Genomic DNA, 26,580 nt, shown 5'->3' with positions numbered 1-26,580 from the left:
ATTTGACCACTGGGTGCTCCTGCCAGTTGTTTCCCGAGTCCTTAAGAGAGGCCATCTTCTTTTTGGAGCACTTTCTTCCTTTACAGTACCACAGGATATTCTAGGCTAGGCTCATTTTATACTTTCTCTGCCCCAGGTCTGCAATTTCTCCAAGGACCTCTGGTTCCTTTTATTGAAGAATGGTATTTAGAAACCAAGATCTGGATACTATATGTGCTTATTGCCACTGGGGTGTCATTGTCTCTAGGCCCTCTGAGCAGACAGGGCTAAGAAATATACACACATATATTCTAACCCATTTACTTCAGTATCTTTCTGTATGTATGATAAAAGCCATGAGTTCATACTACCCCCAATCCCCATCCAACACCACAGGGTTCATTCTAGCCTTATCACCTTCTCATCTGTAGCTTTTTTCCAACAGTGAGAAACCGAGCAGGGCTAGAGCTCTGTAACCACACCATCCCTGCAGGAGAGGGAGTAGGGAGAGTGTTGCTCCGCCTTAAAGGATGGGATTTTGACAGACATTAGGGAAAGTCATTCCCAGCAGACAGAAGACCATGAATAGAGGCTGGCAGGCAAATCAGGGCATGACAATGCCTAAGCCTAACACAGGGAAGGAACAAGACTCCAAAGGGCCACAATTAAACGCAACAATGCATAGCTCACGAGGGCAATTTCACCAGCAGTTTCGCATCAATTCAGTTTTATTTCACCAAGCAGTGGAGAACCGCCTGACATTTTGGATTAGGAAGTGGCAGAACCAAGGCTATCTGGGCTTTAGATCCAAGGGCAAATGGATTGGGTGGGGATGATGGAGCTGTGGTCATGAGCTAGGGTGGTGGCGGTGGCTACTGTGGAAAAGAAACCAGGTGGGAAAGGTGCTACAGAACCAACAGAACCTGGCAACTGACAGAACGTGGGGAAGGTAAGAGGAGGGAGAAGGCAAAGTGACAAGGCTCTAAGCCTGTGTGCTTGGGAGAAAGTGGTACCGTAAACAGAACCCCAAACAAAGGTTTCTCTGTAAATTCTGTTTCCCCCTTGGGGACAGGCACGCTGTGACCAAAGCCTCACAAAACGTTCTCTGAAGACAGGCCTGGCTCAGTGACGTCTCCCCTCCTGCCTGATCTCTTGAGTTCCGGGCCCTCCCTCAGCCCCACCAAGTCCATCGCCTTCAACACACAGCTATAATAACCATGCGCCCCTGACTGACTGCCCGTCACTCAGGACACAGCTAAAAACCCTCCCGAGGCCCCCTGCATGCTGGCCCCAACTTACCCCTCTGGTTTACCTCACGTTATAGCCAGAGACCACTCACGCTGCCCTGCGCCTTAGCCCCGCTTGGGCCCATGTCCTTTTTTTCTAGCCCCACTGGTCCCAGGCGTCTCCTTGAACTCTTATCTCTCCCAGGAACACCCCCTCTTTACCTGGCTAACCCCTCCTACACCCATGCAAGTCCGCCTGCCCCACCTGCTGGCTTAGATGCCCCTCCTCTTGGCCCCCCAGCTCTGTACTGAAATGCCCTGTGTATCTTTCTCCCCTGATCTGTGTTTTTAGGGGCAAAGATATGTCTTGTTTACCGCTGGCTCCAAACACAAGGCACCTCCTGGACATACTGTAGGTGTTCTTGATGTAAGTACTTGATGAGGAAGGAGAGGGTAGACACTCTCCACTCACTTCTCACTGCTCCCTCTCCGTCCACTGCCCTTCCTCTCCTCGCTGCTCAGCTTACTCTCTCAGAGCCCAGCTCATCGATATAGCCTTCTACATCTCTCCCATCACCCCGCTTCCTGACTTGGCTGAACTTGGATCCTGTATCAGTGTTGGTCTATTGGCCTCAGCTACATCTGAGCCGGGCAGCAGAGGTGCTCAAACAGAACAGGTGAGGGCGTGGATGCACCCAGCCCCAGCCCCGCCTGCCACAAGACCCCATCCAAGAATAAAGGGGAGAAAGGCAGCCTGTTCTCCTGGTAGACTGCAGCAAGCGTGTAAACAGGCTGGGGAATTCAGCCACCAGGTTGACAGCCCAGCCTCCTGGGGCCTCCCGTACCACGTTGCCCCGCCAACCACTGAAATCTCAGGCTTCTGAGCTACAGCCAGTGCCGTGCTGCTTTGGGCCTCAGGGATGGATGAGCAAACAACAGTGCAAAGAACCACAAGAAAACAGAGCCATACACTGGGCCTTGTCCATAATTATTACTATAATGATTTACAAAAAAATTTTTTTCAGGCAACTGTGTTAAATTATTGTACATTTGTGGAAGAGGGAGATGGGGGTCCTGGCCACAAGGTAAATGAAGACCTCTTCTGTGGGAGAGGTGGGAGGAGGAAGTGTGCCCTCCTCACCCCCGCTAGGTCTGACTTGTGATTAAGTGGCTTCCCTTCAACAAATGAAGACCATTCACCCTTCCTGTCCCAGGTACTGGTGTAAAGGACAGGAAGCAGCAAGTCACTGAAGTGCTTTGAAGGGGAGAACGCAACACGCTGCGGCCGCCCAAACCCAGTGCATCCTCTGCTCTGGCTCCAAAGGGTCGGACTCCAGTCCAGACTCCTTATGGGGGACGGAAGAAGACTGACAAGAACTCAGTCTACACCAAGGCACCCATCCAGAAAGATGGGAGAACAGAGTGTGAAAGGGTCAGGGATGCCTAGGTGTGGCCCTCCGGGCTACTCTGTTGGGTCAGGAAGAGGAGGTGGCATGAGAAGCAGTGACACACCGGCAGGGAGCTGCTGGCTGCCCCCTCCTCCACCCCACTCCCCAAGGCTAGTTATACAGGCATCCAGGCGCTCTGGCCCTGTCGGAGAAAATGGGGGTATTTGGGTGTCTGGCCTTGGAGCTCGGGGCAGCAGAGAGTCATGGGCCTAATTGGTTCTGCCAAGGGGGACACCCAGAACCGCCCAAAGCTGGGCCCCTCAATTCCCATCTTCCAGCTCAAGCCTCCCATCCATGCAGCTAATGTTACTGTGTGTGCGTGTGTGTGTGCGGAGGGCTGCAGGGAAGCACTGTTGCACCACTTGCCGGGGGTTCAGGGCATGCAGGGGGCCCCGAGGCCTAGTATGTGAACCGGACCAGAAAGGGTTAAGGACTCTGGCTCCCCTTTCCTCCCATCTTCCCAACGCTACACCTTCCTCCTTGGGCACTAGAAGGTTTTACGATGAATAGCCCGTGAGCCATCCTCTTCGTATTCCTTTTTGGACACCCACATCTTCTTAAAAGTGTCCAGCGAGGCCAGGATGGAGCCACTGTGACGAGGGAGGGAGAGCAGTCTTGTGGACCTGAGAGCTGAGCCAACCGCCCTCCCTGGGCGCCCAGAGCTCCACTTCCCTTACCTGGGAGGGAAACCCACCCACCTCCACCTGGCCTGGGCCAACCCGGGAGAAGTGTCCAGGGCACAGTGGTCTCCTCCCAGAGCCCTCCCCGTGAGCCCCGCCTCACCCGATCCACGTGGAGTACAGCCGTTCCTGAGGGGCTGAGATCTAGAGGGAGCAAGCGGCAACGTGACTGCCCCACCCCCGCACAGAAGCCCCAGTCCCAGCCTCAGGGAGGGGGGGCTTTTCTCCCAGTGCCCGAGGCCAGGCAGCAAGTGCCTCAGCTGGCAGCAGGGGGAGCAGCAGGGCTGGGCTGGGCCTGGAAGGCAGAGGGCATCTGAGGGTGGTTCTTGCTCTTTCCTCCCCGGGTCCAGGTTGCCCAGCACCCCCATGCCCCATGGGGACTCCCCATAACCTCACCTTGATTTTGACGTCTTTGGGGGCAAGCTTCTTTACTTCACTTAGTAATCGGTCGCCAAAGCCTGTGAACACAAGGCTGGCTGAACTGGGGGTCCATATCCGACCCTTTACCACTAGCTCCCCCGCATCCAACCTCTGGTGCCCCAGCCCCAGGTGCTGCCACGCTTGTTTTTGTCATTCTTGCCAGGATTAAGGGTAAGGGCAAGCCACCCCAAAGGCATAAAAGATCCAGCAGCATGCCTACAGGTGGGCCCAGCTTCCTTCCTCAGGAAGGCAGCATGAGATAGAACCCCAAGTCACTCAGCTCTGCCCGACCCCTACACTCTCCCTCCCCCGCTGCTCTGGAGCCAAAACCGCCAGAAGCAAAGGCAAAGGCGAATGACGAGTCAGGAGAACACGCCTCCCACTTCTACCCAGCAGATGGGCAAACACACACAGTGTCGGGACGGCGCCGGGGGACTCTCGTCCATAACTGATGGGGGTGAAAGTGGCACAGCCTCTCAGGAGGGAAACTCTGGTGATATCTACCAGGTAACAAATGCACATACGCACCCTCTTACTCAGCAATTCTAGTCCTAGGATTTTTCTTTTAGGTATGTTCTCATCACGTGAAGTAACAGTGTATGAGGTCAACCATTGCAGCATCTTTGAGATCAGAAAGAATTTCACCATCCGCAAGGCCATCCGCAGTTAACGGTTAAATGGCACATCCATCCCATATGGCCAGATAAGAGAACTTACACTCTAGGAAAGATCTTCTGGATGTGGTGCAAAGTCAAAAATACATGGCGTGGAGCTTCACTACACTAAGGTCTGTGTAAAAAGGGAGTGCTTATTCATGCACAGGTGTTACCTGAGAAACTAACAATTCCTGTGGGGAGGGAACTGGGTGACCAGGACAATGGGAGAAGGCAGACTTCATCTAATACATTTTAGACCTCGTTAAACTTATCACCTATTTACAAAGTAAACAAAATTTAATTTTAAATCTTTCTCTTAAAAAAAACAAAAACTGAGCACCCAAAAAACCAACAGGAAATGGGCCATCTCCCAGGCTTCTAGGAAGCAGGATGCAGTCTGAGGGTCCAGCTGCCCTTGGCCTCCAAGTCATACTACCACCTCCCAACTGTGGTACCTTTGAAAAGTGTGGAGCCACCGGAGAGCACGATGTTGGCGAACAGCGTCCGGCGAAGGTCCATGTCAGACTTGTGGATGGCGAAGGCCAGCACCTCGTGGAGCCCCTCACTCTCATCCCCTATCAGGTCTGGCTGGAACAGCAGCTCGGGGGCCCGGAAGCGCGCTGGCCCCACCTTGGGAACACAAGATTGAGGCAGACAGGCCTCCTCCTCCTCCTCCAGGTCCTGGCATCACTCCTGCCCCCGCCCGGGGCTGGCCTGGCAACTTACGTCGAGGGTGCTGCCGTCTGGCAAGGTGTACTGCACCTTCTCCGTCTCCAGAGCCTCATCCTTCTGCGGGCTGATGGACAGGTAGCAGGCCCGCTGCAGTGGGCAGGGACACAGCCCTCAGGAGGCGGCAACCGGGACACCCGCACCCAGGGCTCAACCTTACGCCGGGTCCGACCACCCCCCGCCCCGTTCCCCACCTCCTGCCCTGCGTCACCTCTTTGATGGTCCGGACAACCTCAAACTCAGCCGAGGTGTGAAAGTCAACCCCCTCCTTGCGCAGCTGCAGCCGGAGGTAGCGGGAGACGTCGCGGCCGGCGATGTCCACCCGCATGATGGAGTGTGGCATGGCAAAGCCCTCGTAGATGGGGACGGCGTGAGTGACCCCATCCCCTGAGTCCAGAACGACTCCCGTCGTGCGTCCTGTTGCATACCTGTCACCAGGTCAGCATCCCTTCACCTCAGCCACTGAGGCATGGGGACCTCCTCACCCCTGGAAGGGACCCCGGGACATGTGCATCATCTGGTCTGAAAAAGGGACCCGCGGGTCTCCCTAAAGGGACGGTCATCAGGGGGCTGTTTCTACAGGGAAGTCAGATGCCTGGTCATCCCGAGCAGGAGGCTGCCCCCAGGGAGGACGGAGATGGAGGGGCTGCAGGGCTTAGGGAGCACTCACAGGCTAAGCACGGCCTGCATGGAGATGAACAGGGCTGGCACGTTGAAGGTCTCGAAGAACACCTCTGCCGCCTTCTCCCGGTTCTTACATGGGTTGAGCGGAGCTTCCGTGAGAAGAACAGGATGCTGCAAGAGACGCCAGAGTTGCCGGCAGGTGCAAAGACAGCGTGCTGGCGCTGCAATGATCCTTCCAGAGAGCCACCCGCCCCTGTGAGCACATGAAGCTGCGGCCTGCCATCCCTCCCGACGGCACAAGCCCATCATCTGCCAGTAGTTTTACTCTTCCAAAGATCCAGCGCTCCCTGGGAAATTCTGCTCGGCGGCCACGGACTGTGTGGACCCAGGCCCACGCAACACAGAGGTGGCAGGCCCTGACAAAGCCAGAGGAAGCCTGACTGGGATGCCGCGGGCAGGGAGAGGACACCACAGGGAGAACTGGGCCCCCCGGCGGCAGGGGCCGCTGCCCCACCTCCTCGGAGAAGGTCTGCAGCTGGTCCTTGGAGTAGACGTACTGCCAGATGCGCTCCATGTCGTTCCAGTCCCGCACCACACCGTGCTCCATGGGGTAGCGGATGGTCAGCAGCCCCCGGTGCTCCTGCGGAGGGGGGAGGCCAGCTGTGGCACCAGACATTCACCCAGCAACTGCTCCCCGCCCGCCTGGGAGCTGCCCCTTCATCCGCTCGCCGGGTGTCCCCATGCCCCATGACACGTCCTGAACCCAGCACAGGTTCATCTGTCCAACTGCTTCTCAGGCTCTCAGAGCCCAGCCAGTCTCCAAGGCCAGGACCAGAGAGGGTGGCAGATGGCCTCAGAGAACAGACGCCCAGGGCCCTCTCTGGCGGTACAGCTCTGATCACCAGTCAAGGCTCCTGGGACAATGAAGACCCCAAACCCAGAAAAAGGCAGGCTCCACAGGTATTACCTCTGCTTTTGGTCCGATGAAGAGGTCCCCTTCCAGGGCTCCAGCCATCACCCGCATGTGTTTGGGGCGCCCGACACTGCGAAGACAGGAGAGGTCAGGGAGGTGGGCAGGGGGCACAGCTGAGCCCAGTCCAGGAAGACCAAAGTCCAACTCCAATGGTCAAGAGGGTAACTGTACTCAAAGCATCAGAAGGTGGCCACGGGGCAAAGGTCAGAACCTAGGCCTATGGGCCACGGGACTACAGAGCAGGGCTTGGCAGGACAGAAGACTCAGGGTCAGAAGACGAGGTGTCACTTCCATTTCCCACCAGCCCTCCCAGAAACGGCTGAGAGCTCTGTAATGTCAGCCCTGGCAGAGGGTCAGCTTCTGTAGCCACGATGACTCAGCCCACGCTCTCGATTTCAGGAGGGCAGACCAAGGCGGGGTGGCCCCAGGAAACTGGGCTGTGGCTCCCGTGTACACCCCTCTCTCACTCAGTCATTCCTGCCCCTTCCCACTGCCAGGGCTTCCAGAACAGAGATGCAATTCTTGGCAGAGTGGACGGGCTACCATTACAAAATCTGACCCAGGTTCCCTGCACATCAAGAGGAACCTTTAATTACATTCAACGTGAGTTCAAAAGGAAAGCTGAGGCCCCACTGGATGCTTTAGGCTGGCTCTGTCTTGATATAGCCAGCCATTTCAGGGGCCTTAGGACTCCCCCACCCCGGCTTGGGCCACTAAACCCTAAAACCTCCAGTATTTGAGATGAGACACGGCCAAGGGAAAACTTCCCGATGGGCTACAGTGGCCGGAGAAGCACTCCAGGCTTTCTCCAGGTTTCACCTCCCCCTTACCTCTGCCACCACTGGCACCATTCAGGCAAAGACCCTCCTTGACTGAACAAAATATTTTCTAGAGTCTGAAACTAAATGGGCCCTGAAGAAAACATTTCCCGGGAGGAAGGGGTGGCATTAACTCCCCACTTTTTCCTCTGAGTCTAGGTCTCTCTCCTGGAGATGTCTCTCTTTTATTCTTGCTGCTGCTACCACACCCTGTCCCGAGGGGAATGCTGGTGGCTTCTCCTCCTTCCTGGCTAAAGGAGGGACCAAAATCAGCCTCCAAAGAGGAGGGGGAAGCCCAGAGCACAGGTCTTCTCCTTCCAGCGCCCTTAAGAGCAACAGCTTCACAAATCTGGAGTTTTCCCTACAGGTGGGGACAAGAGTTGGCCTCAAAGAGAGCTGTGACACAGGACCCACGTTCTCTACGGAAGCAAACCGAAGGGTTAGGGATGCTGCCTGAGCAACACTTACTAGTTTGGGAAACAGTATTTGGGAATCTGGTCTCCTGCAAAGCCAGCCTTGATCACCCCCGAACCCTGCAAAGAAAGTCAATGTTTAGCTCCCAACATTCACCTCCAGATGAAGGCAGTGCCTTGCCATGGGGAGGGCTGCTGCCCCACCATGGCAGCCCGGGGTGGCAGCCTGAGATCCTGCCAAGAGGGCAAGGCCATTTACAAGTACACCAGTGCTTCAAAACCGGGAGCGATTTTGCATTCCCTCCCCCAAATTTGACAACGTCTGGAGACTGGGGAGCGGGGGCTGCCACTCGCTTCTAGGTAGAGGCCAGGGATGCTGTTAATACATCTTAAAAGGCACAAGACAGCCCCACATAACCAAGAATTATCCAGGCCAAAATGTCACTAGTGTGGAGATGGAGGAACCATGAAGTACATCCTCGTCTGCACACTCCAAGGTCAGCTCCAGGCAGGAGCTGCACAAGCTACTCCCAAAACCCAGCTAGAAGCAACCCATAAGCTTTTTGCAACACTCTGGCCCCCTCCCCTCAGCAACCATGGGCCACATACAGGACCCGCTGGGGAAGATCACTGGGTTCACTGGGACAACTGGCACCTCTCCTCAAGTGGCTTCTCCAGAGACTACAGGAGGACAGCTTGGTCTTGCCACTGCTCCAGCACGGAAGCTGGACTTAGAATATCTTAAAGGGAACCTGGCGTCTAGAAACCTCCCACTCACTGCAGGAATGAGCATCTCAACCCCTCTTCCCATAGATCTCCATCACAACCCTTGGGGTCCGCAAAGCAGAAATAAACATCCCCAAGTTACACAGGAGGGGCTGGAAGCCCAGAGGAACCAAACAGGTTGCCCTCTAAACTCATTAACTTGTTGATTAGCCCGCCAAGTAAGGAACTGGCCTGATCTTTCCTGTAGCCTGATGGAGAGCATCCTCCAAGCCCAGCTCTAGCCTTATTAAACATCCCCTGCTGTGACTCAGGGCACGTACATGGGTACTCCAAAAAAGACAGCCGTTCAGGGATTACAGGGAGACAGATCCCAGAAAGAGAAGTGAGTCATTATCAAAAACTCCAAGGCCCACACACCAGAGGCAGATACCCAGCTAGGGGCAGATCCACAGATCCCTGCCCTTCATTTTCTTCCCGTGGACCAGAAAACATGCTGAGCCCCAGTGCTCAAGGACAAACCACAATGAAGCCAGGCAACTTTCCTCTGAGGTTTGCAAACAATGTTCCCAAACTGCTAAGGGTCCTGGGAAGAGTAGTCCTGAATTCTCTCCACTGCCCTGCCGGCTGTGGAACTTCTGCTTGGCTCGGGGAGCACTTAAGGAGAGGGTCAAAGTAGCCAAGTGGTCAGCCAGGTGGCGGCGGCTATGTGGTGGGCAGAGCTTAACTTGCATTTTCCCCAGTCCCAGGAAAAGGGCGCAGTACGGCCTGCCCACTCTGGTGGTGCTGCCTGGGGTGCAGCACTTGGAAAGAGCTGTTGTAGAGGTCCCCAGGCCAACCTTCTCCAAAAGATGGGGCCAGCAGTGTGCAAGAGGACAGCCAGGGCCACAGCCTGAGAAGGGGTAAAGGGGCTGGGGTCGAAACCTGCCCAGCAACTCCACTCTCAACTGAGAAAGGTCCGGGGTGCCTCGGCCGGGCCGCCCGACTGTCACCCCACCTCTCCGGATGCTGACCAAGGGCCGCCAGAACGATGGGACCCCCTTCTCCTACGGACCTCCCCGCCCGGCTCAGGGAGGGCTCGGGCTGGGGTTCCGCCGCGCCAGCGGGGGGCTGGCCCCGTGGCCCCAACTACAGGGCCAGGTGGGGACGGCCGGCAGGGGTGGCGGGCGGGCAGTGAGCTAGAGGGACCAGCCGAGTCTGTCGGGGGTCCCCGCGTGCACTGCCGCGTGCGCCCTCCCCCCGGCTGCCGAGCCTCACGTTGTCGATGACCACGGGCTGGTTGGCGATGATGTCGTAGGACTCCATGGCCGGGCCGGGCCGGCCCTGCCCAGCAGGCGGGCTGCAGGAGTGACCAACGGCGGCCTGGCGTGCTGACCGGGACAGCGGTGGCTCCTGACGCGGTACCGCGCCCCTCCCTCCCCGAGCGCGCAGCCTACGCAAGCCCGGCGGAGTTTTCTGGGGGGCGGGCCCCGCGGCCAATCACCGCTCCCACCTGGGCAGATTGACGGCGGGCCCCCGGGTCCCGCGGCGGGCAAAGGGGCGGGGCCGCCTGTCCTGGCCAGCCAATGGAGACGGCCCGGAGGAATCGCTGGGGAGCTTCCAAGGTAGGCTGCACCGTGTGGGGGTGACGTCATTGCCCCGCGCTTAAGGAGGAGGCGGTCAGCGAGTGGTGGGCTGCTAGGTCGCCTGTCCAGGGAGACTGCTTTCCCGAGCTTCAGCACCTCCGACCACGCTTCTTCGTGAGCTCGCCGTCCCCGAGGAGACCGGCGGTGGATATTTCCCCCAAAGCATTTCTTTATTGAGCACTGAGGAGGATCCTTTTCCTTGTAAAAATGACAGTTTCGTGGTAACGGTAGCTGGAGTGAATGGAACACCTGCTACGTGCTTGCGGAGCACTCCTACCCACTTTACATAGATTACTATATTACACCCTTGCAATAACTGTATGAGGTATTATTATTCCCATTTTACAGATTTGGGAACCGAGGAGGCTCACGCGTGTGTAACTTGCCCAAGGTTATCCAGCTGGCAGCAGCTGGGATTAGCTTGCGGTCAGCCTCCAGCCGCTTTGGGGTCAACTGCTGCAACAGGGCAAGAAGATACCGAGTCCTGAATTCATTGACCAAACTGAGCCATAGTTATTTGCCGCTCTGTATAACTTTCCCACTAGACTGTGAGATTAAATTCGGTAAAGCTGAAGCACGACATCATACAGAAGAGTGCAGAAATCATAAATGTACATTTCAGTGAATTATTAGCATGTGGACACGCCCGTATAACCATCACTGAGTTTAAGAATCAGAGCATGACCAGCTCCCTGGTAGCCTCCCACCCGTCTCGTTCACTGCCCTATTCCTCCTCCGAGGTGACCACTATCCTGCATTCTACCGGTCACCACAGGTTAGTTTTGACTATTTTGGAATTTTATGCAAATAGAATCATAGGTAGGTGTTCATTTGTATTTGGTGTCTATGCATTCATAAAATGGGTCAACGTGCAATTGTTTAAGATAATGAAGGAGTTATATATAATCTGATATGAAATACATCAGGACATATGGCTAAGTCAAAGCAAAGAAAGCCAGTCACAGTATCCAGAATGTTCTATGTGTGAATGGCTCTGAAGAGTGTATGAGGCACCTTCAAGACTTTAATATGGGAAAGGGGCCACCGTAAATGCGGGGAAATGAAGGGCAAATTCTTTTTACAATGTAAACTTTTAAATTTTGGTGTTTTTAACTTGTTCTGTGTCTCTCTGCTTTGCAAATAAGATCATCTATACCATTTTTTCTAGATTCCACATATATGTGTTAATATACGATATTTGTTTTTCTGTCTGACTTCACTCTGTATGACACTCTCTAGGTCCATCCACATCTCTACAAATGACCCAATTTTGTTCCTTTTAATGGCTGAATAATATTCCATTCTATATATGTACCACATCTTCTTTATCCATTCCTCTGTTGACGGACACTTACGTTGCTTCCATGTCCTGGCTATTGTAAATAGTGCTGCTATGAACATTGGGGTGCATGTGTCTTTTTGAATTATGGTTTTCTCCGGGTATATGCCCAGTAGTGGGATTGCTGGGTCATATGTATATCCACTCTTTTTTAGATTCGTTTTCTTAACCCATTTTTAAGTGTACAGTTCAGTGGTATTAAATACATTCATAATGTTGTGCAACCGTTACCACCATCCATCTCCAGAAGTTTTTTCACCTTATAAAACTGAAACTCTATACTCATTAAACAGTAACTCCCCATTCCCCATGTGACAGAATTTCCTTTCTTTTTACAGCTGAATTACATTCCATTGTATGTATATACCACATTTTGCTTATCCATTCATCTATTGATGAATTCTTGGGTTGCTTCCACATTTTAGCTATTGTAAATAACACTGCTGTGAACATTGGTGTATAAATACCTCTTTGAGACTTCGCTTTAAGTTCTCTGGGATATATAACCAGATATGGGATTGCTGGATCATATTATAATTCTATTTTTGATTGTTTGAAGAACAGCCATACTGTTTTCCATAGTGGGTGCATCATTTTTCATTCCCAACAACAGTGCACAAGGGTTCCAGTTTCTCCACAGCCTCACCACGCTGGTTAGTTTCTGTTTTTGTTTTTGTTTTGGATTGTAGCCATCCTAATTGGTATGTGGTGGTAGCTCATCATAGGTTTGATTTGCATTTCTCTAATGATTCATGATGTTGCGTATCTTTTCATTTGCTTATTGGCTATTTGTATATCTTCTTTGGGTAAATGTCTATTCAAGTCCTTTACCACTTTTTTTTTTTTTTTTTTTGGCTGTGTTGGGTCTTCGTTGCTGCGTGCGGGCTTTCTCTAGTTGCGGTGAGTAGAGGCTGCTCTTTATTGTGGTGCGCGGGCTTCTGATTGCCGTGGTTTCTCTTGTTGAGGAGCACGGGATTTAGGTGCACGGGCTTCAGTAGTTGTGGCTCACGGGCTCTAGAGCGCCGGCTCAGTAGTTGTGGCGCACGGGCTTAGTTGCTCTGTGGCATGTGGGATCTTCCCGGACCAGGGGTCGAACCTGTGTCCCCTGCGTTAGCAGGCGGATTCTTAACCACTGCGCCACCAGGGAAGTCCCTTTTACCCATTTTTGAATGGGTTTTTTTTTTTTTAGTGGCAATTAAGTCCTGAGTTTATTTTTATTTATTTTTTTGCGGTATGCGGGCCTCTCACTGTTGTGGCCTCTCCCGTTGCGGAGCACAGGCTCCGGACGCGCAGGCTCAGCGGCCATGGCTCACGAGCCCAGCCGCTCCACGGCATGTGGGATCTTCCCGGACCGCGGCACGAACCCGTGTCCCCTGCATCGGCAGGCAGACTCTCAACCACTGCGCCACCAGGGAAGCCCTTGAATTGGGTTTTTTGGTGAGTTTTAGGAGTTGTCTATATTTTGGATATTAATCCCTTATCAAATATGTGGTTTGCAAATATTTTCTATGGGTTGCCTTTTTACTCTGTTAATAATGTCTTTTGATACACAAAAGTTAAAAATTTTCATGAAATCTAATTTCCCTATTTTTTTCTTTTGTTGCCTGTGCCTTTGGTGTCGTATCTGAGATATCATCGCCAAATTCAATGTCCTGAAGCTTTGCCCTATGTTTTATTCTAAGAGTTTTGTAGTTTTAGCTCTTATATTTAAGTCTTTGACCCATTTGAGTTAATTTTTATATATGAGGTTAGGTAAGAGTCCAATTTCATTCTTTTGCACGTGGATGTCCAGTTTTCCCAGCACCATTTGTTGAAAGGATTTACCTTTCCCTGCTGAAAGGTTTCAACATCCTTGACAAAAATCCCTTGACCATATATGTGGGGGCTTATTTCTGGGCTGTCTATTCTAGTCCATTGGTCTGTAGGTCTGTCTTTATGATATATCCCTTTGTTTTTTTTGGCTGCGCTGGGCAGCTTGTGGGATCTTTGTTCCTCAACCAGGGATGGAACCTGTGCCCCCTGCAGTGGAAGTGCAGAGTCCTAACCATTGGACCACCAGGGATTTCCCGATATATATTACCTAAAAAAAAATAAATTTATTTATTTATTTATTTTTGGCTGTGTTGGGTCTTCATTGCTGTGTGTGGGCTTTCTCTAGTTGAGGTGAGCAGGGGTTACTCTTTGTTGCGGTGCGTGGGCTTCTCATTCTCATGGCTTCTCTTGCTGTGGAGCACGGGCTCTAGGCGCGTGGGCTTCAGTAGTTGTGGCACGTGGGCTCAGTAGTTGTGGCTTGCGGGCTCTAGAGCTCAGGCTCAGTAGTTGTGGCGCATGGGCTTAGTTGCTTCATGGCATGTGGGATCTTCCTGGGCCAGGGCTCGAACCTGTGTCCCTTGCATTGGCAGGCAGATTCTTAACCACTGCGCCAGCAGGGAATCCCCTGATAAAGAGTATAACTACTCTATATCAAATTGAGAAAATTCCCTTTGTTCTCTAGTTAATGGGAGTTTTATCCTGAATGGATGTTTGATTTTGTCAAATGCTTTTTCTGATCATCTGTTGTGATGAGCATATGATTTTTGTATTAACATGATGAATTACACTGATTTATTTTTGAATGTTCAATCAGTTTTACATTCCTGGAATAAATGTCATTTAGTTATGATATATTATCGTTTAAAAAATATTGTTGGATTCAATTTGCTAAAAGTTTGTTAAGAATTCTTACATCTATGTTTATGAAGGATACTGGCCTCTACTTTTCTTTTCCTGTAATATCTTTGTTTGGCTTGTTATCAGGATAATGCTCGTCTCATTAGAATGAATTGGAAAGTACTCTCTCAATTTCAGTTTTTCAGAAGAGTTTGTGTAGAAGTGATGATGTTTCTTCCTTATTGATAGAGTTAACAAGTGAAGCCATCTGGGCTTTGAGTTTTCTTTGTGGGAAGGTTTTTATCCAAAAATTCAATTCCTTTAATATGGAGCTGATTTCTTTTTAAAAGAAAAGCAATTGGGGCATCCCTGGTGGCGCAGTGGTTGAGAGTCCGCCTGCTGATGCAGGGGACGCGGGTTCGTGCCCCGGTCTGGGAGGATCCTGCGTGCCGTGGAGCGGCTGGGCCCGTGGGCCGTGGCCGCTGGGCCTGTGCGTCCGGAGCCTGTGCTCCGCAGCGGGAGAGGCCACAACAATGAGAGGCCTGCGTACCGCAAAAAAAAAAAATGTGTACTGGAACCCAAGTCCAGTGCTATTTCCCCTAGAGCAGGCCAACTGCAGGATGTTTCTCTCAAATACCATGCATGAGTGTATCGATTTAAAAAGAATTACATGCAGATCCAGTGAAAGATTGGCTCACAGCTAAAGTTTACTTTCCCATAGGTTATCCTCAACAAAAGAGCTTGAGAGATGCCAACTTTGCATTGAGTTCAAATAAGCGAGAAGAACATTTGGTTAAACTATTTGGTAAGTAATCTCCTCACGTGAAACTGTCAGGCTGTATGAAGAGTCTCATGCGTGTCCGTGGTGGTCTCCCAGATAACCTTTCCTGCTACTCTGATGGGAAGGAAAGTGCTTTGCTTTGAGGCTAGAACGGGTTCTCTAAGTGTCAGAGTCTCAAGAAATTAAGAAAAACATAGAAGATAAACAGTTGGAAAGGATTCTGCTCCTCAAGCAGGGGTCCATGTAGCAGCAGCAGGGCCGCCGTCTAGGATCTATTGGAAAAGCAGTGTCAGATCCCAGCTCAGACCAGCTGCATCACATCTGCCTAGTTGAGGTCCCCAGTCGAATTCTGCATGTGGTAGAGATGGTGAGGCCCTGAGGCTGAGATAGACCTTCTCCCAGGTCCTCAGCCCTAACTGAGCATGAGAATCCCCTGGGAGATTGTTAAAAAGAGACACGTGATCAGATTTCCTGACATGGGAAATCTACCTTTGCATCAGTAGTTTTTAAAGCTCTCCAGGTGATTCTAGGCTGGGACTCATTGATCTATTCCAAGCCTCCCAGGTAAACTTGAGAAAAACCAAGGCCTAGATAGAAGATGGTTGGGTACGAAGCTCCAGGAATACATCTCTTCACCGAAGATAGAACTGAGCTGGCAAGATCTATCTTAAGCAACTATTTTGGAACAAGAGATGAACATTTGCATAGTCCAGTAAAGAGCTTGATGAAGAGGTTGGTAAATTTTAGTGAATTTCAGTGTTCCATGTAGATCCTACCATTCTCCATCCCCCAGCCCCATGGCAGGTAGCCAAGTGTTTTGCAGCCCACATCCTCAGTGTGGCTTCCTGGTGCCAGAATCTGGGTGTGTGTTGATCACTGCCTTTGACCACTGAGGGCTGGCACTGAGGCTGGCCATTTCACATGATAGTTTCACTATCATGACCTAAAGAACTTCCAAGAAATTCTGTCAAAGAGATTAAAAAGACAGTATTTTTTGTTTTTCTCCTTTTGAAATATAGACACTTACGGAAACCTTTGTCAGGCCACCGAGTGACTGCAGACGTAACAAACTGGAAATTCAGCACCCATACACAGTAAGGAATACACACTTTGCCAGAATAGTTTGGAGAAGTCACAAATGCATGGTTCCAGCCCTCAACAAGCCGAAACTGTCCATCCCTGAGGAGTGGGAGAATGAGATTTCCAAAGTTACCCAAATAGAATGTGTAGCTCTCAACAAAAAAAATTATGAAACATACAAAGAAACAGGACAGTATGGCCCATTCACAGGAAAAAAAAAAAAAAGAAATAGTAAGAACCCATCCCTGAGGAAGCCTAGGCACTGGAATTATTCATCAAAGATATTAGATCGACAGTCTTTAATATATTTAATCAGTAAAGGAAATGATGGACAAAGAAGGAAATAAAGAAAACAATGTTTGGACAAAGTAGGAATATCAGTAAAGAAATAGAAGTTAGAAAAATGAGCCAAAGAGAAATTCGGAAGTTGAAAAGTACAGTAAGTGAAACGAAAAACTCACTGGAGGGATGTGACAGCAGGTTTGAACAGGCAGAATTAAGGATCCCTGACTTTGACCTGGGACACTTGAAATTATCCAGTCTGAGGAGCAGAAAGAAAAAAATGAAATGAATAAACAGAGCATGAGGGGCTGTGAGACACCATCAAGAGTACCAATATATACGTTTTAGAAGTCCCAGAAGGAGAAGCGAGCAAACGACAGAGAACATATTTGAGGAAATAATGCTCCAAAACTTCCCAAATCTGATGATTATACACATCCAAGAAGCTCTACAAACTCCAGGCAAGGTAAATGGAAGAGACCGACACTAGAGCACATTATAGTCAAACTGTTGAAATCAAAAGACAATCTTGTCAGCATGAAAGAGAGAAGCGACATTATGTACAAGGGATCCTCAATACGATTAATGGCCGATTTCAACACAAAAATCATGGAAGCCAGAAGCAGTGATATGACATATTTAAAGTCCTGAAAGAAAAGTACTGTCAACCAAGAATTCTACATCTGACAAAACTATTCTTTGATCATGGAGGAGAAATTAAGACATTTTCAGATAAATATAAGCTAAGAGATCTGCCCTGTTAGAAATACTAAAGGGAATACTTCAGACCGAAATGAAACAATACTAGACAGTAACTCAAAGCCATAAGGAAAAAAATAAAGAGTAGCTATCTTATTTTCCAGCAAAATAGATTTCAAATAAAAAAGTTTACAAAAGACAAGGACGTTATATATTGATAAGGGTTCAACACAGAAAGAAGATATAACAACTATAAACACATATCACACAGCAACAGAACCCCCAAATATATGAACCAATAATGGACAGAATTGAATAAAGAAATAGTTCTACAATAATAGTTGGAGACAGTAACCCATTCTCAATAACACATAGGACTAGAAAGATAATAAGGAAATAGAAGACTTGACCAACAGTATAAACCAATTAGACCTAACAAGCATATACAGAACACGCCACCCAACAACAGCAGAAAATACATTCTTATCAAGTGCTCGTAGAATGTTCTCCATATGTTGGCCACAAAACAACTCTGAATAAATTGAAGAAGATATAAATCATATGAAGTATCTTTCTTGATCCCAATGGAATGAAACTAGAAGTTTACAACAGAGGGAAAACTAGAAAATACACAAATATGTGGAAATAAAGCAACAGACTCTTAAATAACCAATAAGAAATTAGAAATTACCTTGAGATGAATGAAAATCAAATACGACATACCAAAACTTATGCAGCAAAAACAATGCTAAGAGGGAAATTTATAACTATAAATGCATACATTAAAAATAAGAAAGATCTCAAACAAATAACCTATCTGTATACTTTGAGAAATAAGAAAAACAATAGCAAACTAAATTCAAAGCTAGCAGGATGAAGAAGATGATAAAGAATAGAATGGAAATACATGAAACAGAGAATAGAAAAACAATAGAGAAAATCAATGAAACCAAAGGTTGGTTCCTTAAAAAGATAACAAAACTAACAAATCTTTAGCTAGATTGAATGAGAAAAAAAGAGAGAAGCCTCAATTATTAGTTAAGAATTGTGGGGACATTACTATAATCACAGAAATAAAAGGGATTATAAGAGAATACTATGAACAATCATATGCCAAAAAACTGGATAACTTAGAAGAAATGAGCACATTTCTAGAAACACACAAACTACCAAAACTGATTCAGAAGAAATAGAAAATTGGAATAGACTTGTAATAAACAAAGAGACTGAATCAGTAATCAAAACCTCCTAACAAGGAAGAGCCCAGATTCAAGTTGCTTCACTGGTGAATGCTACCAGACATATAAATGAGCTAACACTAATGCTTCTCTAACTCTTCCAAAAAATTGAAGAGGAGGAAGCACTTCCTAACTAGTTCTAAGAGGCCAGTATACCCTGATACCAAAGCCAGACAAAGACGTTTTAAGAAAACTACAGAGCAATATCAGTTGTACATATAAATGCAAAATTCCCCAACAAAATGCTAGAAAACCGAACCCAACATCGTATTAAAAGGATTATACACCAGACCAAGTGGGATTTATTCCTGGAATGCAAGCATCGTTCAACATAGGAAAATCAATCAATGTAATAGACTACATTAACAGAATGAAATACAAAACCACATGATCATGTGAACTGATGCAGAAAAAGCATTTCAGGAATTCTGGGTTTGCCCTTCTTCCATGTGTGCTGTTAAAGAGGCTTCAAGGGCTTCCCTGGTGGCGCAGTGGTTGAGAGTCCGCCTGCCGATGCAGGGGACACGGGTTCGTGCCCCGGTCCGGGAGGATCCCACATGCTGCGGAGCGGCTGGGCCCGTGAGCCATGGCCACTGAGCCTGTGTGTCCGGAGCCTGTGCTCCGCAACGGGAGAGGCCACAGCAGTGAGAGGCCTGCGTACCACAAAAAAAAAAAAAAAAAGAGATCGGTACTGTCTGGCTGATTGATTGGTGGTCAGTGACCATAACTGAATGAATGAACGGATGCACATAGCTCTTGCAGTCCCACTATCCACGCTTTCAGGAATTCCCATCTAGGAATGAGAACACTTTTCTCTTCTTGGCAGGTGCTCTGTGTCTCTGAATCCAGCCCCACATGTGTGGAAGGGGAGTGGCTGCATCTGAAGTTGGGTGGCTGGTGCAGGGTTTAGAAGGATCCCATCACCCCCCTAGGCCTACTGACCCACCCAGTGCCAGGCCAGTGTTGGCCTTGGCATTGGTGGGCCACTGATAAACTTGCCAATTTCTCTCTGAGCAACAGTTCAGGAACTTGTAGGTCAACGCATTCATCAAGGAAGGGGATGTGAGAACTCACCATCTTGAATGAGTGAAGTAATGGTTAAACTTTTTGTGTCCTTATTGTCAGCATTTATTCCATCAGGCGAGTAGACCACCCACCAGTATACCAACAACCTTTGAAAAAGGACTCAGAATATACACAAAATGAATGGAATTTGTGATGATTATTTTCTGTTGCTTTTCAAAGTAAACTGAGAAGGACAAACAAAACTGCTGTCCCCAGGGAATAGTAGAAGACTGAAAACTTTAAAAGGGAAGGAGAAATTAATATAGTTCAAAAAATGTAATCGTGAAAAATTAGGAACAGTTTATAAACAAAGAGCTTTCTGACTAAAACTCTGTTTTGCTTTATTTTTACCCTCCGGCCTTCACCCATATTTATGGGCCATCCTGGGGAAAGTCTCAGAGATGGGTCAGAATGACAGCACGAATAAGAAGGAAAATTATGACACTACATATCATGAGATTTGGGACAAAGTTTCTAGCTACATATCTTTAGTGGGCAATGTTTACTGCCCCGGACATCTAGTGGAATCAAAATTTTTCAGAAATGATTTATGTTATTGGAATTTCTCTTCCCCAGAGAAGGAATTTTAGAGTGTAATTTCACATATTAGTTGAGTTTGTATTATTTATTCACTGTATTTATAGACTGCTTTACAGGGAAAAATATCAGGTCTCCACTGCTGGTATTAATATGCCTGTATTTACTTCACTTGAGATTAAATTCTAGAAGAAACAAGAAGAACAGCAGGCAAAACAATTACAAAGAGAGACACAAAAGAAAGCAAGTATATGTCTTTAAAACTCTTTAAGAGCACACTTTTCTATAGGCCTATGTACTGTATTATAGGTACTAAGTTATCATTTTACCGTTCTTTAAAACAGCTACTTGTGCAGCAAAGACAAATAGAGATATGAAGGAAAGAATTGTCTGAAATCCTCTCTATAACCTCCAAGATGAAAGTGTAACTATCCTTCTATTTTGGGGAAATCCCTCAACTTCATGTGTCCGACAGGTTCTTACTCTCTGGAGGCTATTCAGAGGACAGGGACTGGAATTGCAAATGGTGTTTATACCGTTTCTTACACCGGGAGCCCCGAGCGGTGTAATAACTTTCCACCAAACACGCTTTATACTTCCACGTGCGTGACCTGGTTTGAGGCCAATCTCAGCCCTGGGTGAGAGCTGGTGCAGTCTTTAGTACCTCATTCCACGATAAGACCAAGGACAAAAAAAATCACTTGCCCTAGGCCCAGCCGTAGAAATAACAAAAGTGATGAACACACTCTTCCCTTTAAAGCAGCTTCATATCATTATTATGTTTTAAGTAACACTTTGAGAATTAAGGCAGGTATTCGATCACAGGTCATAAGGATAGAAATGGGAATCAGAAATTGTCAGCAGAGTACATTAGTGCCTGGGTAGCAGAGGAGTGAGAACTTGTTGGAATACTGCATACAGATGTGAATTCCAACTCCTGAGGTTCCTTTCCCACAGCATCTGCCTGGGCTCCAGCCTCTGCAATCAGCAATTAGTTGGTGCTTCACTCTACAATAACATATAAACTTTCAAACACACATTTCCAAGTACAAGTTGAATTCTATGTTAGCATTTCAACACTGGATTAGGAGTTTGGGATTAGCAGATGCAAACTAGTATATATAGGATGGATAAACAACGAGGTCCTACTGTATAGCACAGGGAACTATATTCAATACCCTGTGATAAACCATAAAGAAAAAGAATTTAAAAAACACTGAAAATATGGGCCCAAGGGGCTTGTAAGGGTGTACTGATAAAAATTTTTCAATTTGTTTTCATGTGTTTTATCATCACAGGAGCCAATGTTGATGGGAATTCTGAATCAGAATTTTTCTTTGGCAGCATGGACAGAATTTCCAATAATAGTAAATGCAAATAGATAAAATTGGAGTTAGGGGTCAATAAGTGATACCTCTTCTTCCTCTTGCCTGAGTTCAGAACCAAATGTGAGACTAAGCTAAGGGTCCAGCAGATGGAGCTCAGACAATTCTCTCCAGGAATACTTGGCTGGCTAATGTGGGTGCTTCACCTGGAACTAGGAAGAGTGCTCCAGTCACTGGTAAGGTTTAGGATACCCTTGCCTTCTCCAAACCCCCTCCGTGAGAGAGTTTGCTTTTGTAAAATTCACAGCATAGAGGAGCAGATCAAAACGTTTGCTCTGTGCAGAGGGATAGAGACAGAGAGACAGAGGCAAGGAGAAAGGAGCCAGTAACAGGCACCTGAATCCCTCTCCCAAACTGAACAGTGAAGTCTCTCCCCTACCCCTGGGGGACGGGGCTAGTGAGGGGCTGAGCACTTTCTGGAAGTGGTACCCCAGAGGCGCTCTCTCCATCAAAGCAAAGGCTCATCTCAGATCCGATTATGATGGAAGCAAATGGGCTCTGAAGAGGAACTAGTTCCTCAGGATGAGGAACTAGAATCCCATGCATCATTTCTTCCCTAGACAGATATAAAAATTTAAAAAGAAAAATAGGGAATTCCCTGCCGTCCAGTGGTTAGGACTCAGTGCTTCCACTGCAGGGGGCATGAGTTTGATCCCTGGTCAGGGAACTAAGATCCTGAAAGCCATGCAGTGTGGCCAAAAAACAAAACAAAACAAAAAGGCCAAATATGTCACTGTCTGAGTTGGTGAATATGTGGTCTTTCCTGGGTGCAGGAATAGGAACTAGGTCAGTGGTTCCCAAGCCCAACTGTGCATCAGCCATGGGGAAGAGGATGTGGAATGGAAAGAGCTTATTAAAAATCCGTATTCTTGGAACCCACCAAGAATCTCTAGAAGCGGAGTCCAGGTTCTGCACATCTTTGCATATTCTCTGAGTGACTTGGATACGGTTGGCCAGATACCAGCCCCTGGTGTTTGGAACCATTGGCTGAGATGGTTTTCAGAGATCAATTTACCACAGAAGTCTCTTTAAAATGAATACTTCTAGTATCCCTGAATTTACAGTACACATTTCCTTCTGTAAATTGCATGATAATCATAAATTAAATATAGTTGGGCATCTCTTTGGTGCCTGAGTCTCCGCTGGGAGAAGTGAGAGGATGCTTTTGTGCTGAGGACCACACATGGGCTAGAATGGCTTCATCAACACAGTCCACATCATCCCATTTTTCTGTGAAATGGCTACCCATTTGTCCCAACACCATTTATTAAAAAGTCCATCTTTGCTCCAGTGACCCGAGAAGCCCCCTTTATCGTATACTGAATTCCCATAAGTACTGGGTCTTTTCCTGGGCTTTCTAGTCTAAACACTGGTCTATTGGTCTCTGAACACGACAGTACTACACTGTTTTCATTACAGAGGCTGAGACAGTATGCTTTCATGTCTTGCGGGACTAGTCCCCTTTGGGCAGTTTTTGTTTTTTCAGTGTTTTCCTGGTTATTTTTGCATGTTTGTTTTCCCCATGAACTTTAGTATTAACTTGTCTAACTTGATTAGAAACCTGTTGGTGTTTTTATTGGCACTGCTTGCAATTTATAATGCAATTTCACTTTGGGGAAATGGGTAGTAAGTCAAACCTATCCTAGAAAAGGGGAGGTTTTTCCAATTTCTTTAAGTTTACTTTGAGCTCTTTCAGTGTGTGTTAAAGTTTTCCTCATGTAGATTTTGTACATATCTTAAGTTTATTCCTAAGTAATTTAATCTTCTGTGTCATTGTAAAGGGGGGTTTCCCTACCATTATATCCTCTACCTAATTAGTGTTTTGGTGTAGAAAGGCAATTGACTTCTTTATATTAATTTTATTAATTTATTTATTTAAAAAATTTATTTATTTATTTATTATTTTTGGCTGTGTTGGGTCTTCGTTTCTGTGCAAGGGCTTTCTCTAGTTATGGCAAGCGGGGGCCACTCTTCATCGCGGTGCGCAGGCCTCTCACTGTCGCAGCCTCTCTTGTTGCAGAGCACAGGCTCCAGACGCGCAGGCTCAGTAATTGTGGCTCACGGGCCCAGCCGCTCTGTGGCATGTGGGATCTTCCCGGACCAGGGCTCGAACGCGTGTCCCCTGCATTGGCAGGCAGATTCTCCACCACTGCGCCACCAGGGAAGCTCTGTATATTAATTTTATATTCGACCACCTCATGCAATTCTAGGTTATGCCATTATATCATCTGAAAATGGAAATAGTTTTACTTTACCAATTATTTGTGCTGCTGATTTCTTTATCATGTCTAATCGTCTATGCTAATACCTCTAGGACAATCTTGAGTACTAGTGGAGATGCAGTGGGCATCCTGCCTTGTTCCTGCTCTTAGAGGAAATGCCTTTAGTGTTTCCTGATTTAGACGCTGGTTATAGAACTAAGATGACTAAGGTACATACATATACACACACATAAATGCATACATACATACATATATACATATGTGTACATATATTCACATTGAGAATGTATCTGTCAATTTCTCTTTGCTTGCATTTTTTTTAAAAAAAATATTTAATTTATTTATTTTTGGCTGTGTTGGGTGTTCGTTGCTGCACGTGGGCTTTCTCTAGTTGTGGCGAGCGGGGGCTACTCTTTGTTGTGGTGCACAGGCTTCTCATTGCGGTAGCTTCTCTTGTTGTGAAGCACAGGCTCTAGGTGCGCGGGCTTCAGTAGTTGTGGTACATGGGCTCAGTAGTTGTGGCTCACGGGCTCTAGAGCGCAGGCTCAGTAGTTGTGGTGCACGGGCTTAGCTGCTATGTGGCATGTGGGATCTTCCTGGACCAGGGCTCAAACCCGTGTCCCCTGCATTGGCAGGCGGATTCTTAACCACTGCGCCACCAGAGAAACCCTACTTGTGTGTTTTTAAAAACAGGCATGGGTGTTGAATTTTGTCAGGATCTTTGTAACTATTCATATGATTTAATTTTTCCCTTAAGTCTACTAGTATTGTATATGATATTAATGGATTTCCTAATATTGAACAAACCTTGCATTCCTAGAATAAATCCCACTTGATCATAGGGAGATTTGGTGTGTCCAGTCACTATTCAGGAGTCCTGGGCCTGGTTCCAGCTTCTGTCCTGCTTCAGTGTATCCTGGGAAGTGGGGTTCCTTTAGCCACCAAGGAAGCAGTGGGCTGCAAGTCCTTGTGTGGGAATGCAGACCAAGTCACAATTTAGAACTTTTAAATATTGATACATATGATGGGTGTGTCTCCATCTGTACTCTTGCGCTAGTCCCTGCAAATGTTAGGTGTGGCCTGTCCAGGAGTGCACGTTATAGTACTAGGACACCCTGAATAATAAACACAATTGTTCATTGTTTAAATGTAATTAAGTGATCTACTTGGGGGACACACAGCTTACTCTCTAGCTTGGTCTTTTGATTTGTAAAGCAATTCCTTCTGTTAATTGCTTTCAAATAAGGAACTGCTATTTTCCTTCATAGGAACCAGGACAAAATGTTTGTTTTTTTAACATCAGAATTAATTTATAACCTCCACCTTTTCTCTGCATACATTATATTCTACTGAATGCCTTATTGTATTTAGGACTGTCTATTTCCCCCTTTAAATTTACTGGTAATCATCCTTCTAGTACATATGCTGAAATGACCATAAGACAAATCATAACAATAACTGTTGCATTCACTAGACTGTCTTTCCCCAGGGCTGAGGAGTTAAGGGTCTGATATAAGGTAGGAGCTTAATAAGATTTGCTAAAGGAATAAATGTGTGAATGAATGAGTGAATGGTACATTCTGAAAAAATAATAATCACTGTTATAATGATAAAATTAATGTACAGTGAGCACTGAGTACCAAAGGAGTTTTCAACTACACTATTTAATGCCCACAGCAGTCCTATGTGTGTAGCATCATTATTACTATGCCCCCATTTTCCACATGTAGATACTGAAGTTAAGTAAGTTGCCGGAGGTCAAGCAGCTAGTAGGAGACAGTGCCGCTGTTTGAATGCCTGTAAGACACACCAGTTACACTTGCATAATTTGTATCCCTTTTAAGGACACCTGGAAGAACTTTTAGGCAGAAAGAGTTTCACAGACACCACATTGAACAATAATTTGCAGTTCTTATGACTGGTCCTTAGATTTTCTCACTAGACCAGATGCCCAGTGTACCCAGGGCAAGACCTCCTTCTGTCTTCTGCTGAGTGGGTTCCACCTGTGCTGCTGATGTGCTCGAAACGTTGCCAGTGGAGAACAGGGAGGGTAGCATTTTCCTTTCAAGTAGTTGCTGTATGAAAGAACTGTCAAATACAGATGCTGACAGTGAGTATTCCTGTCCCCCTCCCCACCCTGGTTATGACACTGGAGGGGGCCTGGAGTCCCTGATACCCCACTGAGCTTGGTCCCCTGGAAAAAGTATACCATTCCCTCGCAGACTTTGTGGCATGTCCCAACTGGCCATGTTGGTAGATTTCTCTAGGACTTTTGCATGTTCCCAAAAATGACATCACCTTCTCGAAAAGTGTCCTTCGGTCATCAGCCTTATTGCTTTTTCTCCCTTCTCGGAGCTTTACTCGATGCTTGACCACTTCCTAAGCACAAAATGGATTTATTTTCCTCTGTCTTCCCAGATCCCCAAGGCATGCAGCGATCGATCTAAATTTGGCTTGAAGCCAATTCCATATTTTCTTTGTTAACAAAGGATCACATTACAAATTGATCATCACACTTATCTTGATAATCCGTGATGTTGGGTTTCTAGGAGCCTCCAAATTAGAAGAAATATGTAGACTAGAAATCCTCCCTTGGGACTATACTGTTAGGTAGACTCATTTGATCTTACTGTTTTTGTAGGTCAAAAATGGTCAAAGATCTCCAATTTCATGTGGCTAAACTTAATATCTTGGAAGTCCTTCAGGGGTCTCTGCTTAATGGTACAGGTTGCATACCCAGGTCCAGGCTTCCTGCAGATCGTAGATGCCTCTGTAAGGGTATCACTTCTCTCCATCCACAATTCTTGCCCCAAAGCAGAGGTAGCTGATTAAAATCCTCATGTTCACATGGACACAAGTGAATGTTTCCTTTTTGTTCAACTGTCTTCCTTGGAATTTTATTCCTGCTGTGGTTTTAAAATATCTCCACAAATTCTTTGATACCCCTCCCTCTGAAAGACGGAGCTTCATCCCTGTCCCCTTGACTGTG

At 47.4% G+C, this 26,580-nt stretch overlaps 2 protein-coding genes across 2 annotated transcripts in view; one reads left to right on the top strand and one right to left on the bottom strand.

Moving 5' to 3' along the window:
• Nucleotides 1–2,181: 2,181 nt before the first annotated feature.
• On the bottom strand, nucleotides 2,182–10,110 carry ACTR1B (actin related protein 1B). The gene is made up of 11 exons (XM_067704238.1): nucleotides 9,947–10,110; nucleotides 8,022–8,086; nucleotides 6,730–6,805; nucleotides 6,277–6,402; nucleotides 5,809–5,933; nucleotides 5,350–5,566; nucleotides 5,136–5,228; nucleotides 4,865–5,039; nucleotides 3,730–3,791; nucleotides 3,437–3,477; nucleotides 2,182–3,243 (listed from the first exon to the last, which is right to left on the bottom strand). The coding sequence occupies exons 1-11, from the start codon at nucleotides 9,992–9,994 to the stop codon at nucleotides 3,141–3,143; spliced, it is 1,131 nt and encodes a 376-aa protein (XP_067560339.1). The 5' UTR covers nucleotides 9,995–10,110; the 3' UTR covers nucleotides 2,182–3,140.
• Nucleotides 10,111–11,058: 948 nt separating this feature from the next.
• Nucleotides 11,059–26,580, top strand: part of C14H2orf92 (chromosome 14 C2orf92 homolog) — a gene marked incomplete at its 5' end in the record, with an annotated part of 33,830 nt that continues 18,308 nt past the window's right edge. The window contains 2 exons of the mRNA XM_067704241.1: nucleotides 11,059–11,089; nucleotides 15,024–15,107. Coding sequence (XP_067560342.1) covers nucleotides 11,059–11,089; nucleotides 15,024–15,107 — 115 coding nt within the window. The remainder of the gene's footprint in view (nucleotides 11,090–15,023; nucleotides 15,108–26,580) is intronic.

Source organism: Pseudorca crassidens, chromosome 14 (assembly GCF_039906515.1).
Source record: "Pseudorca crassidens isolate mPseCra1 chromosome 14, mPseCra1.hap1, whole genome shotgun sequence".
Classification (NCBI taxonomy): domain Eukaryota; kingdom Metazoa; phylum Chordata; class Mammalia; order Artiodactyla; family Delphinidae; genus Pseudorca; species Pseudorca crassidens.
Note: the sequence above shows the minus strand (reverse complement) of the source record. Positions and strands in the feature narration are given on the sequence as shown.